The sequence below is a fragment of the Myotis myotis genome, unplaced genomic scaffold (assembly GCF_014108235.1).
Source record: "Myotis myotis isolate mMyoMyo1 unplaced genomic scaffold, mMyoMyo1.p scaffold_m19_p_20, whole genome shotgun sequence".
Classification (NCBI taxonomy): Eukaryota; Metazoa; Chordata; class Mammalia; order Chiroptera; family Vespertilionidae; genus Myotis; species Myotis myotis.
The window spans coordinates 4,365,561-4,381,113 of NW_023416325.1; the positions used below are offsets into that span (position 1 = coordinate 4,365,561).

Consider the following 15,553-nt stretch of genomic DNA (forward strand, 5'->3'; position numbering starts at 1 on the left):
TCGCGACCCTTTTGGGGGTCGAACAACCCTTTCACAGGGGTCGCCTAAGACCATTGGGAAAGACATATATAATTACATATTGTTTTTGTGATTAATCACTATGCTTTAATTATGTTCAATTTGTAACAATGACATTGGGGGTCATCACAACATGAGGAACTGTATTAAAGGGTCGCGGCATTAGGAAGGTTGAGAACCACTGTCATAGATGAAGCCATCAATTAAGGGTAGACAGAGAAGAGAGAACAGAGAGAAATAAACTGTTGCCCCCAGTTTTTCTCTCTTACCAACATCCTTTAGAAACTAAATCATGCCAGTTTCCCTTCGGGATCAATTTGAAGCAAAGCGAAATCTGCTCTCCCTAACTTTCCTCCCCCCAAAACAAGCAAAACCAACAGACTATTCCATACATTTTTTTTTCTTCCTCTAGGACAGGCTTGGAGAGAAAAGGCCTGGAAATGCAAATTATTACATGGATGCGGGTGAGTTTCAGTCAAAGCTTAAACCAGGACACCAGGACTGTTCTTGTTTGGCTAGACGGTTAGAAAGCTGGTTGGTGTCTCTCTGCCTGAACACGAGGAGGGAAGAGGGACGGGAAAAGGAACCTAAAAGGACAAGCTCAGAATTTGGCCCCCAACTCCAGCCAGGGTCTCCCAGGCTCACAATGGCACCGGGGACCTGCTGAGAGCGGTGAAGGGGACCTCAGAGTGGTCCTCAGAGGGACCGGGCATCCTGGGAGTCACCACCACAAGTCAGTGGCGGCCCTCGGTCCGGCCGTGTGCTGCCTCTAGCCACCCGGGTGACCTCAGGCAGTTCCCTCACCTGCAGGAGACAGTGATCCAACTGAACTGAAGTGGTTCCAAGAGGCAGAGCAGGATGATAAACACAGTACGTCCCACATATAACTTGGGCCTTAGGCTCCTCCTCTGTGAACTGGGAAAATACTCCCCCCATAGGATTGTGGTGGGATTAAAGATGGCAACAGATACCGTGGGGCTTCCTTTCCTTGTGAGGTCCTCTCCAGCTCCAAACTGCGAAGAGAACGGGCCTTCTATGGCCAGAAGGGCAAATACATATTTTTCATATCACAGCTGTTTGTAAGTTCTTTTTAAAAATATATATTTTTATTGATTTCAGAGAGGAAGGGAGAGGGAGAGAGAGAGAGAGATAGAAATATCCGTGATGAGAGAGAATCATTGATTGGCTGCCTCCTGCAAGCCCCACACTGGGGATGGAGCCTGCAACCCAGGCATGTGCCCTGACCAAGAATCCAACCGTGACCTCCTGGTTCATAGGTCGACGCTCAACCACTGAGTCACACCAGCCAGGCCTGTTGGTAAGTTCTTAACTGAAAACATTTCAAAACACGATGCTGTCAAGCCAATTAAGGGCAATGAAAGAAAGCCAAAAATAGTTCTTTGCCCCAAAGACCATCTAAGTGAGAGACCTATGTCCTGGGCCAGAGCCCTGCAGGAAAGGAATGGGTGTTAAAGGGTGAAAGAGATTCTGACTCCAGGTAAGGGCTGGAGGGTGCCTGCAGCTGCTCTAAGGGCCCCGCACGGGGTGGTCGCAGTGACAGCCCTTCTGCCAGTGCTGCCCCTACGCAGTCTCTGAGGAGCAGACCTCCACTCCTCCCCTCCCTGCCTCCAAGCAGAGAGCCGCGTGCCAGCGTGCTCTGCAACACAGCCCGTGACTGCCCCCACTTGGGAACCTGGCTGACTCCAGCCTGCCAGCCCTGGCCAAGACCCGGAGCTACCAAAAACGCCAGGTGAAAGAGTAAACTTGCCATGGTCACTGCTCCTTCCTCGAGCATCACGTGAAAATGAGGGCCCGGCGACTGAAATATGACATCTCTTTGATTTTTGCAGGCTACTGCTTCCCCACATGCACGGGAGGTTTAGACATCACGTGCGCCACAATAAAAGCATTTTCCCTCCCTTCACTCAAACATTCGGAAACTTCGCCAACGGGCTGAGCCCGCCAGCGTGGCTTCTGCACGCTGTCCTCGGGTTTTAACCCGGGAACATCCTGCTCTCGGTAATGAGTGCCAGTTTCTGATCACATATTTCCTTTTCCAATTAATTTTCCTCCTCCTCACAAGATGAAACTGACTTTTTTTTTTAAAGGACAATGTCCCTGAAACTGTTTACTCTTCTGAACTGTAAGAGTCAGAGTTTAAGAATGGCTCCCTGGCACAGAGGAATACATTATATAACAAAGCGCTAAATCTTCTGTAAACCAACAAAATGCCCAAAGGGAAAGCCTTAATTTGGGGCAAAGAAAAACAAAAATGCTTTTGGTGTCTACTATTGAATATAGCAACTGAGGACTATGGGTAGTTTCAGGAATTTTTGTAATGAGCATAAAGATTTCTCACAAGCACACACACATACACACACACACACACACACACACACACACACACACCTTGAATTAATAAACGTAGAGGGTTGACTGTCTGGTTCAAATCAGCAATATCCTTACCTCAAAAGAAAGATCCTACCAAAAGCAGGATAGAAATGTGAGAGCATATTACAGGATTTTTTTTTTTAAAGCAAAGGGTAAAATCTGGAAGAAAGTATATAATGGTAAAGCAAGGGTGGTAGGATAATGGCAATTATTTTCCTTCTTTCCTAAACGTTATATAATGTTATTAAAACTGTTTATAATGAAGACGCTACTAAAAAAATCGGTGTATCCTATTCTGAGGGTCTTCCCTTTTGGAAAAAACAAACACAGGAGTATTTCTTACCTGCTTGAAAGAAGACTTAAGGAGGAACATGAAAAGCCTGCTTACCTGAGGTTTAACTTCCGATCTTCATCGCTGCCAGCCTCCAACTACGGAGAAGAGAGAGAGAACGTCACATCACAGACGGCACCAGCAACCAGCCTGCGACATGAGTCCCACAGGCTCTGCTCTGGTGTCTGAAGAAGACACAGACGGACGTCCAGGAAACCTGGCGATTTCTAAACAGCCGCACCCTTTCCTCGCCAAGCCTGCTTGGCTGTACCTCGGGGTCATTCCCACGAAGGAACTCAGAAGTTTCCCAATGTTTACCCACATTCCTTCCACAGTATCTTGGATCAATATCTGGTAACTGAACATTGCTATCTGGCATTGCTGCTCAAGGCACTCTGCAGCCCTCCCTTCTCAACTTTCCTGGGGGCCGGGGGGGGGGGGGGCGCGGGGTGTTTGGATCTTATCCTGTTTTTCTTTTTTAAGGGAGGGGGCTGTGTTTTCAGAGAAACCATTTCCTCCTTCAAGCTAGGCCCTACAGTGGTCGGCAAACTCATTAGTCAACAGAGCCAAATATCAACAGTACAACGACTGAAATTTCTTTTGAGAGCCAAAATTTTTAAACTTAAACTATATAGGTAGGCACATTGTTATTAACTTAATTAGGGGACTCCTAAGGCTTAGGAAGAGCCACACTCAAGGGGCCAAAGAGCCGCGTGTGGCTCGCGAGCCGCAGTTTGCCAACCACGGAGCTAAGCTGTAACCGAGTGATCGACACCATTCTAAGCCTCAACATTCGGGTTTAAAAAAAAGCAAAAAACCAACACACTCCAGCCAAGTCTTTCACAGCCAGGATCAGGCTGTCTGTCTGTGGGTCTGATGGCTCTTGGTGATTCTCAAAAAGGCTTAAATGTTGAGTATAAAACCTTCTAGGCGATTGATTTACATACATGAAAGAAATGGACATTTAATATTTTCTAAGAGTTAAAAGGCCAAGAGGGGAGGCTCCAAAAGTAACCACGACTTAAGCCCCAACTGTAATTTTTCCTCCCCGCTCCCTTTCAAGAAGAAAACTGAAATGAGAATACACACACACACACACACACACACACACCCCAAACATCGGCACCACTGGGACTTGGCGTGTTTTGTATGTTACACAGAGGAGCCCATTGAATGGGAAAGAGAAACCTGGAAAGCAGTGATGGCTGGGAGAGATGGGCGGCTGACCGAGGACGGAAACCTGACAGGAATGGGAGAAGGGTGCAGAGCTGATGAGGGGAGGGGGCTGGGCAGCAAGGGACACGTGCCGGAGGGTTCTGGAGCCCCTTCGTTTTATTAACTCTATTTATTAAGTATATAAGCATGCACAGGCATGCACTGGTGGCACGTTCTCACATTCCCTGCTCCATCCTGAAGTAGACAAATCAGGAGGGCTTTGCTGGCCACAGGGCTGTGAGATTGGGTCTCGAAGTGAAGCATATACAGTACAAACCACTCACCCCCGCACCCACCCCCCAACACCACAGACTTCGAAGAGAAGGTTGGGTCTAACGCAGTGGTGCTCACCCAGGGGCGATGTTTCTCCGAAGGGGACCCCGGGCAATGTCTGGAGCCTTTTTTTGGAGGGTGCTACTGGCATCTAGTGGGTAGAGGACAGAGTGCTACTAAACAGACTATAATCTGCAAGACAGCCCCTCACAACCAAGAATGTTCAGGCCCCAATGTCAGCAGTGCCGATGCTCAGAAATCCTGACCCAACCCCCCAGAACGAAACTGGAGATGTGCCCATGAAAATCAGTCATCGTGAATGTCTGTCAAGCCTAATGTGATGATCCATTCCTGAAGGTTATGGATTTTCCTGCTCTGGCGCTCTCTACCTGTTCTCACAAAGGAATGAGCTAAGGTTAACCGTAAAATGACATAAGGGAGGTGACGAGAGATGGGGGTGGGGGAAGAGAAAACAATTAAAAGTGCGAGGAGTGTGGCTTTGCTGGCCAGGCCGTGATTTCCCTCAGTTCCCACGCCACTGGGCAGGACAGGCTGGGTCAGGAAACAGCTGCCCTAAGCATCTCTCACTCCGAGAAGAATTTTGATGAATGAGGAAGTGACCTGGGGGTAGATACTTCAAGACCATTGAATTCATATTCATTCATTCTCTCTCTCTCTCTCTGATTCTCGGGATAAAAGGCCAGGGAAGGTCAGTTTGACAAACCACATATGTCAAAAGAGCAAACTCAAGAGGGAACTCAGCCCTTTTGAATGAGTCGAGGTCCAGAGAGGGGAAGTGACCTCAGGGAGGTCAGGCCGGAGGCAGAGCCGCCCGTCCCGAGTGTCCGGCCTGCTGGCTCTCTGTTCTGTCTTGCTTCTTCTTCATGCCTCATCCCACCTGGAAGCCTTGCCTTCCAGGAAACAGCCCTGCCTCGGCTGGCTCGCTTGGGCGACTCATGCTGCCGACTGACTTCACTCAAGTCCAATAAAAGCTAGGATGATTCTATGTTTATCAGGTCCCTGGCACCTTGAGAAAATAATGCTTCATAGAATCACGTAAAATGTCTCTAGTGGAAAAAACCCAAATGTCCAATAAAATGGGGTACATCTCTACCACGGAAATAAAAAGGAATGAAGTGCTGACACGTGGGACCACGTGGATGAGCCTTGAAAACATGAGGTAAGTGAAAGAGACCAAACATAGAAAGACCACATAGTCTATTAGGCCAGAATAGGCAAATCCATTGAGACAGGAAGTGCATTAGTGGTTGTCTAGAGCTGGTGAGAGCCGCGCGGGGGTCAAGGGTCGGGGAGGAAGGCTCTGGGTGATGCCTAAGGGGTGGGGGATGCTTTCTGGGGTGATGAAAATGTTCTGGAATTAGACAGAGGTGATGATTGCACAACCTTGTGAAATATCCTAAAAACCACTGAATTATACACGGTCAATGGTGAACTTATGGTATGTGAGTTACATAGAAAATAAAAATTTCTGCCCTGGCCGGTTTGGCTCAGTGGATAGAGTGTCGGCCTGCAGACTGAAGGGTCCCAGGTTTGATTCCGGTCAAGGGCATGTACCTTGGTTGCAGGCACATCCTCAGTAGGGGGTGTGCAGGAGGCAGCTGATCGATGTTTCTCTCTCATCGATGTTTCTTTTTTTTTTTTTTAAATACATTTTATTGATTTTTTACAGAGAGGAAGGGAGAGAGATAGAGAGTTAGAAACATCGATGAGAGAGAAACATCGATCAGCTGCCTCCTGCACACCTCCTACTGGGGATATGCCCGCAACCCAGGTACATGCCCTTGACCGGAATCGAACCTGGGACCTCTCAGTCGGCAGGCCGACGCTCTATCCACTGAGCCAAACCGGTTTCGGCTCTCATCGATGTTTCTAACTCTCTATCCCTCTCCCTTCCCCTCTGCAAAAAAATTCATAAAGTATATTTTAAAAATAAATTAAAAAAATAAACATTTCTAAATGTGTCTTAAGTCAGGACTAGATCGGGGGTGAGTAACACCGGGAACATGGGGTTTGGAAGCAGAGACCCAGGCTGAGAGGCCCTTCCTCAAGCTGAAGCCTTCACGCCTCTCACATAGTTTTTGAGAAGGAAACACGAGATTAAGTGCATAGGCACTTGGTCAACTGCAAGGCAGCCATGATGGGAGGGCAGATGCCTCCGTGGGCAGGACAGAAGCTACTGCCACCTGACTTCTAGGTTCTTTCTCAGCATGCGGAGGAGGGACTGTTAGAATCTTCTGTCTGTTGTCAAGATGAGTTCATCAGCGGCCTTTCCGCGCGAGGAGGGTGCAGCCATTCTGAGAATGTTCCTGCCACTCTCAGCAAAGCAGGCGAAAGAGCTACCCTGCCAGGAGCCGGGACAGGCAGGGTTGCTGAAGCCAAATACAGGTCCTCGTCTCTCTGTCTCTCGCGGACACACACAAAACCTTCCGTGCTATCAGTCAACTTCCCCCCGCAGAGAAGGGGCCTGACTCGCAGATGCTGGAAGGGCCACTTCCTGGGCCTGTGGGGCCCCTCCTCCAGCCTTCTCTCCCTTCTCCAAACAGCCTGGTCCCCTCCTCCAGCTGCTGCCTGAAAGCCAACACTCAGCCTGGCCATGGAGAGGAGTTTAGACCAGAGGCCTTCACTGGTTCTCCACGAGAAGGTGAGCAGGAGTAGAGACAGGAGGGTCAGCCCTGCGGCCGCAGCAGGGACCTGCTCAGAGGGCCCAGACCCAGCCTAGCACCGTCCAGCCCGACTGTGGAGACTCAGAGGACCAATTTCCCCATCGACACCCCAGAACAAGGAACCAGCCACACACATAGGCCAGGTCACACACACAGTCTCACAGAAACCCGTGCAGGGCAACCATGCATCCCCAGAATGCATCTGTGCAGCCGGGGAAAGCCCAGCATCAGCCTCTGCCGCACGGCCAGAGGCACGTAAACATGCAGCCCCCAGTGATGTGACAAAAAGGAAAGACCCCGACTGGGCTGCGCACAAAGGCGTAAGACACACGGTCGCCCGGCACCCAGAGCTCACTCAGTCACTGCCACGGGGACACGGGCACAGCCACTGACACCGGGAGCCAGAACCCCAGGGGCGTGCCAACGGGGAACAATCTCGCACAGTCAGAGGGCACCCTGTGGCCTCTCTCACAGCATCACACAGGCAGTTTCCAGAACACGGGCCACCGAGTCACAGGCAGCGATAGTCACACGTCCTCACAGACAGACACACGGCCAGGCGCTCAGGGAAAGGGCTGAGACCAGCCACAGGGTCACATATCTCAGAACCGGCCTTTCACACAGTCGCCCTATTAGGTGTCCCAGGCGCACATCCAGACTCCTGCACAGTCACCCCCAGGCAGGGGTCACAGACAGACAGCTGCACTGCACAGGCAGCCCCAGTTGGGGTGACACCTGCACATGGTCACCCCCAGACGGGGGTCACTGTCACACAGTGTCTGCACAGTCACCCCCAGGCAGGGGTCACAGACAGACAGCTTCACTGCACAGTCAACCCCAGTCGGGGTGACACCTGCACATGGTCACCCCCAGACGGGGGTCACTGTCACACAGTGTCTGCACAGTCACCCCCAGGCAGGGGTCACAGACAGACAGCTTCACTGCACAGTCAACCCCAGTCGGGGTGACACCCGCACATTCAGTCACCCCCAGGCAGGGGCAGGAGTCACAGACAGCCTCACTGCACAGTCACCCCCAGGCAGGGGTCACAGACAGACAGCTTCACTGCACAGTCACCCCCAGGCAGGGGTCACAGACAGACAGCTTCACTGCACAGTCACCCCCAGGCAGGGGTCACAGACAGACAGCATCACTGCACCGTCACCCCCAGGCAGGGGTCACAGCTTCACTGCACAGTCAGCCCCAGGCAGGGGTCACAGACAGACAGCTTCACTGCACAGTCACCCCCAGGCAGGGGTCACAGATAGACAGCTTCACTGCACAGGCAGTTCCAGTCGGGGTGACACCCGCACATTCAGTCACCCCCAGACGGGAGCCACACCCGCACACAGCCACCCCCAGGTCCCGCAGTCACCCTCAGACGGGGCCACAACTTCACCCAGCCTCCGCGCCGCCCCCCGAGTCCGGCTGCCCAGGCGGGTCGAGCAGCGCCGCCCCGCAGGCCCCGGCCCGCCCGCTCGCAGCAGCCCCCTCGCCGCCCGCCGGGCGCCCTCCGCCCCGCACTCGCGGCCCAGGCCTGGCGCGGCGGCTGCTCGGCCGGCCCGGGCTCACCTCGCTGTTGCTGGCGGAGGAGGCGGCGCTGGGCGTCGGCGAGCGCTGCAGGGTCACCAGGGCCATGGCTGCGGCGCGGCGCGCGGGTGCCACCGAGGCCTCGGGCTGGAGCCGCCGCCGCCGCCCGGGCCGGGCCCGGGGCGCTCCAGGAGCCGCGCACCGGCGGCCGGGCCGAGCCGCGCCGGGCCCGCCCCTCCCGGTCCGCGTCCACCGCCCCCGCCCCCGCTCCCCGCCTTCCGCCCCCGCCCCCCGCCTTCCGCCTCCCGCGCCGGCGCGCGCCGGACCTGGAGCGGGGCGGGCGGGGCGGGCGGGCCGGGGCGGGGCGTGGGGTGGCGCGCGTGCGCGGCGCGGGAGCCACAGCGACCGGGAGGCCCTAGCGGGCCCGCCAGTCACGTTCCCCGCGCGCCCAGCACACGCGCTCTTGCCCGCGCGCCCGGCCCTCGGCTGGGGGGACGCGGCTGCGCGCGCCGGACCTCAAGTCCGGCTGCAGAGGCGCGCCCTCTGCACCAGCGGGGAAACTGAGGCCGGGTGGCCGCGCAGCCGAGACTGCCCGGGAGAGGGTGGGGAGGCAGAAAAGTAAAGCCTCCTGGTCCCTGCCCAGAACCCCGACAGGCCGTCTTTGCAGAAACTCATTCACTCACTCACTCACTCACTCACTCATTCATTCATTCATTCATTCATTCATTCATTCATTCATTCATTCATCCATTCATTCATTTTCACTCATCGTCCATGCATCCATTGATGAAATATTTACTGAGCACCTACTGTAGAGCCTGGAGTACTGAACAGTGAGCAAAAGAGAGCAGGGCCGCCCTCGGGGATTTTACAAAAGCGAGTCGCATTATAGTGGTCCTTCCTTACCTGAAGCCTCGCTCTCCCCGGGCTTCAGCTACCCGCAGTCCGAAAATAATATTAAGTGGAAAATTTCAGAAATGAACAATTCATAAGCTGTAAATTGTGTGCCCGTGTGAGTATCGCGATGCAATCTCAAGCTACCCCGCTCAGTCCTGCCAGGACATGAATCATCTCTTTGTCCAGTGTGCTCCCTGCCTGTTAGTCACTTAGTACCCGGTTATCAGATCAACTGCTTCGGTATCACAGTGCTACTGTTTAAGTGACCCTTATTTTTCTTAATAATGGCCCCAAAGTGCGAGGATAGCGATGATCACAATTCGGACGCTCCGAAGGGAAGCCGTAAAGCACTTCCTTTAAGGGACAAGGTGAAGGAAAGAAAAAAATATTGTGTGCTGAGGTTGCTAAGACCTTAGTAGGGTAAGAACGACTCTTCCGTCCATGGGGTTGTGAAGAAGGAATAAGAAATTCGTGCTGGTTTGTTGTCGCACCTCAAACTGCAGAAATTATAGCCACAGAGTGTGATAAGTGCTTAGTTAGATGGAGGGACATTAAATTTGAGGGGGTGGGACATGAACAGAGAAAGTGTTGTGCCAGAAAGCACTGACCCCCTAGTGAGACTTCAGCAAGAGACCCCTGAAATGAGTAACGTCAAACCATTCACTGCAAGTAAGAGATGGTTACACAGATCTGGGTATAGATTTGGCATTTTATCATCTCACATCATTACAAGAAGGATGAGTACAATAAGATATTTTGAGAGAGAGAGAGCGAGAGAGAGAGAGAGAGAGAGAGAGAGAGACCACATTCACACATCTTTTATTACAGTACTAGAGGCTTGGTGCATGAAATTTGTGCACTGGAGGGGGAGGCCCCTCAGCCCGGCCTGCGCCCTCTCCCAGTCCGGGAGCCCTCAGGGGATGTCCAATTGACGGCTTAAGCTGGCAGTCGGATATCCTTAGCCCTGTCATGGAGGTGCACTCCCCAGCTATGAGCTGGGCTCAGGGCTTTTGGCTGAGAGGCACTCCCCCTGTGGGAATGCACTGAGCACCCCACAGCAGCTCCTGCATTGAGCATCTGCCCCCAGATGGTCAGTACATGTCATAGCGACCAGTCTTTCTGCCGTTTGGCAGATTTGCATATTAGCCTTTTATTATATAGGATACTACTATAATTCTTCTATGTTATTATTAGTTATTGTTATTAATCTCTTACTGTGCCTAATTTATAAATTAAACTTTATCATAGGTGTGTGGATATAGGAAGAAACATAGCATATATAAGATTTGGTACTATCCAGTTTCAGACATTCACTGGGGGTCTTGGGACATATTCCCCACAGATAAATGGGTGGCTACTGTACTAGGCACATTTTCAAAATTATTTTGCTAATATTTTTATGTGAATTCTTCTATGTGTCCAGAAACCCAGTGTCAACTGAGCATAAGTGAATCAGGAAACGTTGGCTAGAAATAAGCGATAAAAATTTATTCAAGGGCCTTGGGGTTTGCAAACCGGAAACATAGCTAGGCAAAAACCCAGAAATATTCCAAAGAGGAAAGTTAAAACTTCTTATACTAAGAAGTACGTTCTTGAGAAGACTCAAACCTGCATTCTTAGCCCTAGGATTGGTCCAGCACCATTATCAGTCAGATGAGAGGCAGTCCAGCCGAAACTGGTTTGGCTCAGTGGATAGAGTGTCGGTCTGCGGACTGAAAGGTCCCAGGTTCGATTCCGGTCAAGGGCATGTACCTGGGTTGCGGGCACATCCCCAGTAGGAGATGTGCAGGAGGCAGCTGGTCGATGTTTCTCTCTCATCAATGTTTCTAACTCTCTATCTCTCTCCCTTCCTCTCTGTAAAAAATCAATAAAATATATTTAAAAAAAAAAAAAGAGAGGCAGTCCAGACGATGGATACCAGATGGTCTGGATACGTGAGTCCCTTGGTGGGTAACCACAGGGGGATCTGGAGGTCTGATGTCTATCCAGGCATTGACACGGGACTGCAGAGTTCATAAGTTCAAGTTCCCAGGCTAGTTAAAACAAATACAGACTCATTTCCTCACACTTTAACCTACTTGATTTCAGTCATTTAGCAGCTTGACTGTAGTGACTCCATTTTATTTCTTCACTGTGCTCCTCACCAGTCACCTCTTTGGGGGCAGGGAGGTCAGGAAAGGCTTTCCTGAGGACCAATGGCAAGAGTTAGGGGGCACTGTAGAAAGCTCTGGCTGCTGCATGGAGAATGGATGGTGGGGCAGGCGAGTGAAGGGAGACCAACACATGGGCTGCTGTTGTCATCCTGGGAAGAGGTAGCCAGTATGGGGATGGAGTCAGGGACATGGAGTAAGATACCAAAAAAGATCAGTCAAGGTACTGGCTTGACTCGGTAATAGAAAGCTTTTCTTTCATCCCAAATCCCTTCCCTCGCTTCAGGCTCCACGTGCACATTGCACAAACACCCCCAAATGCAGTGGTCCAATCCTGCTCCCCATCTTAGCAAAACTGGCTCCACCATCCATCTCACTAACCAACCAGAAACCCAGGCAGCTCCAGGATCCCTCCTCCTGCCTCTCGCAGATCCAGGGGTCAGTACCTCCTGCACCATTTATCTCAAAGGTGATTCTCAATGGAGGCACTATAGTCCCTCTGAAGTGCTTTTTGGAGGAAATTTATGGAAACATTTTAAATGGGTATTTGAGAGAGAGAGAGAGAGAGAGAGAGAGAGAGAGAGAGAGAGAGAGAGAGAGATTTGTTATTCTACTTCTTTATGCATTCATTGGTTGCCTCTTGTATGTGCCCTGATTGGGGATCAAACCTACAACCTTGGCATGTCAGGACGATGCTCTAACCAACTGAACTACCTGGCCAGGGCGAGAAAGAATATTCTAGTGTAACATTAAAAAAAAAAGTTATGTTTTTAAAAATCCACAATGCATGAAATATCAACTTTTTTTTTAACGACAGGATCTGTCCTGTATTGCTGATTTTTCCTTTTGCTTCAGGATCCAATATGGCACAGCAAGCTGCTTTTACTGATCCCTGCCTTGATTCGACCCTATATTTCTTTATAATTTTGGTCATTCTCCCTTTAGTGAAAAGGGCTGGGGTGGGAGGGCAAGGAAGTCAAAGCCCCCTGGCCTCAGTCTCTAGGCCTCACAGAACCAGGTTTGCAGGAGGGGAACCAGCTAGAAGTTTCCCTGCACCCAGTGGAGCCCTTTCCATCTGGTACCATCTTAATTTTTTTCGTCATCATTTATCTAATCATCTTTGACTTCATTCTTATCGTCTCAGCTCAGTTTTGCATCTATTAAGAACAGCAAGTTGCCTGGCCGGCGCGGCTCAGTGGTTGAGCGTTGATCTATGAACCAGGAGGTCACGGTTCAATTCCCGGTCAGGGCACATGCCCAGGTTGCGGGGTGCAGGAGGCCTCAATGATTCTCTCTCATCATTGATGTTTCTAACTCTCTCTCCCTTGCCCTTCCTCTCTGAAATCAATAAAAAAATATTTTTTTACAAAAAGAACAGCAAGTTATTTGCTGTCTGCTAGGCCGTTATGCAAAGTGATTTGCAAGGGGGTTGAGGGAGTGGTTTATTAACATCTAAATGTCTTCCGTCCTTGCTCTGGGGTCGCCTCCTACAGGAAGATCAGATTTCCCTTATCTGTGCGCCTGCAGTCTCCGTGTCTGTTACTGGGTTGGGCCTCTTTATGTATTTCTTGTCACACAGTTCGGATTCTCATTTCACGGATGAAGACATTGATGCATGGAGTGGTGAAGTCACACACCCAAGGTCACTTAGCTAGGGCGTGATGAAGCTGGGGTTTGAACCCACATTTTTTTCCTTTAGAATTCAAGCAAAAGACAGAGATTCTTCCAGTATAGCCTATGGGGGGGAAGGGAAGAGGGGATAGAGTCAAACCGTGTAAGCCATTAGTATACTATCTGCAAAATACGTTATATTAAATGAGTTAATATTGGTAAGGTTCTTAGAACAAGACAGGCACAGGTTCAAATAAATGAAATATGATATCAAGTAGTAAAAAGGGCTTGAGAGCCCTAAATGGTTTGCTCAGTGCTGCAGCGGTTCTCAGCCTGTGGGTCGCGACCCCTTTGGGGGTCGAAGGACCCTTTCACAGGGGTCGCCTAAATACATCCTGCATATCAGATATTTATATGACGATTCATAACAGTAGCAACATTACAATTATGAAGTAGCAACGAAAATAATTTTATGGTTGGGGGTCACCACAACATGAGGAACTGTACTAAAGGGTCGCGGCATTAGGAAGGTTGAGAACCACTGGCTTAGACGTGGGCCCTCGGACTGAAGGGTCCCCGGTTTGATTCCTGTCAAGGGCAGGCTCGATCCCTGGGGCATGTGAGGAAGGCAACCCATCGATGAGTGTCTCTGACATCAACGTTCCTTTCTCTCTGTCTCTCCCCCACGCTTCTACTCTGTCTAAAAAATCAATGGGAAAAAGTATCCTCAGGTGAGGATGAACAAACAAAAAAAGCAGGGGTGGGAGGGTGGGGGTGGGAGAAAAAGCAGGCTAAGGTGAGAGGGTGAGGAGGGGGCTGTTTAGGCAAGTGGCCAGGGGACCTCTGGGCAAGATGACATTTGAGCAGAGGGACCACACGACAACCCCACCAGGTTGATGTAAAAACCCTGGAATCTGCCAGCTCCAAACTGGCCTTCGATGTTAGGAGTCAGGGCAGGCACTTCCTTTGCCTGCGGCTTACTTCCTGCTTTTGTGGAGGGGGAAAGAAGGACAGCACTTATTTCAAGGCTGGGTTATGGGCCTGACTGCCCAAGTCCTAACCCCCCCCCCCCCCTCCCCCGTGACCTGTGAATGTGACCTTATTTGGCAATAGGGTCTGTGCAGATGTCATCAAGTGAAGGTGAGGTCATCAGGGTGGGCCCCAGTCCAATATGACTATGCCCTCACGAAAAGGGGAAATTTGGACAGAAAGATAGAGACAGAGAAATCGCCGTGTGGAAATTGGAGTTTTGCTGTCATTAGCCAAGGAACAGCCTAGAAAAGCGGTTCTCAACCTGTGGGTCGCGACCCCTTTGGCGGTCGAACGACCCTTCCACAGGGGTCGCCTAAGACCATCCTGCATATCAGATATTTACATGACGATTCATCACAGTAGCAACATGACAGTTATGAAGTAGCAACGAAAATAATTTTATGGTTGGGTCACAACATGAGGAACTGTATTTAAAGGGCCAGAAGGCTGAGAACCATTGCCATAGGGTCTGCCTTTAAAAACTGTGATACCCACATTCAGTGGTCCTGTATGAATGGACCACTGGTTAACAGCCGAGTGGAAACATGTTCAGGACAGACCATACTGATACGTGAACTGGGAGTCGAAACAGCACCCACAACGTGATCCCATTTGGGGCACATGAAGGGGTGTGTTTATGTAATGTTTGGGGATATTTGCCCCAAATGTGAATGGCCCCTCTTTCCTGGTGGTGGGATTGGTTACAGGGGGTTAGTACTTTCTGCTTTATAGCTCCTGTTTTGTAATAAATTATAGAGGTTATGATGATCTTAATACTCAGAAAAGATATAGTAAAGCTAATTTTGTCTGAGAGAGTGTGTGTGGGGGTGGGGGTTAACTTGTTATTCTATAACTTCTCGTGGCCCCCACAGAGTTCTGCCTCCTAGTAAATGGATCTTTTGCCCTGGCCTGAGTGTGCTGTTTCAGAGCTGCTTGGAGGCCACGTTGTTTATCGATCAGCCAGTAGGCCAGAGAAATCCTTGATCCCTAACATTCCAGCCAAACAAACAAACAAAAAATGCTTCCCAAGGTTCTTTGGGGCCTGCTAGCATCACCAGTGAACTTGGGACTTCAGAATAGTTTCTCAAGGACCTTGCAATCAACCCACCGGGTGAGCCATATACCCTGTGGGACTTAAGGCACATCCCTTCCTCTCTTTGGGGCCTCAGTTTACTCAGCTGTAAAATGGGCACATTCAACCGTTCAGTGTTTCTTAGCTTTTGCTTTTTTTTAAAAATATATTTTATTGATCTTTTTACAGAGAGGAAGGGAGAAGTTTAGAGAGTTAGAAACATTGATGAGAGAGAAACATCAATCAGCTGCCTCTTGCACACCCCCTACTGGGGATGTGCCCGCAACCAAGGTACATGCCCTTGACCGGAATCGAACCTGGGACCCTTCAGTCCGCAGACCGACGCTCT

The 15,553-nt window shown here is 50.6% G+C and overlaps 1 protein-coding gene across 1 annotated transcript in view; it reads right to left on the reverse strand.

Annotated features, from left to right (window-relative positions):
- SSH1 (slingshot protein phosphatase 1) overlaps positions 1–8,670 on the reverse strand; it is a 49,137-nt gene extending 40,467 nt beyond the window's left edge. Inside the window, exons 1-2 of the mRNA XM_036354369.1 lie at positions 8,485–8,670; positions 2,798–2,838 (exon numbers count right to left, since the gene is read on the reverse strand). Of these exons, the coding sequence (XP_036210262.1) occupies positions 2,798–2,838; positions 8,485–8,550 (107 nt within the window). The 5' untranslated portion in view covers positions 8,551–8,670. The remainder of the gene's footprint in view (positions 1–2,797; positions 2,839–8,484) is intronic.
- Between the last annotated feature and the right edge of the window lie 6,883 nt (positions 8,671–15,553).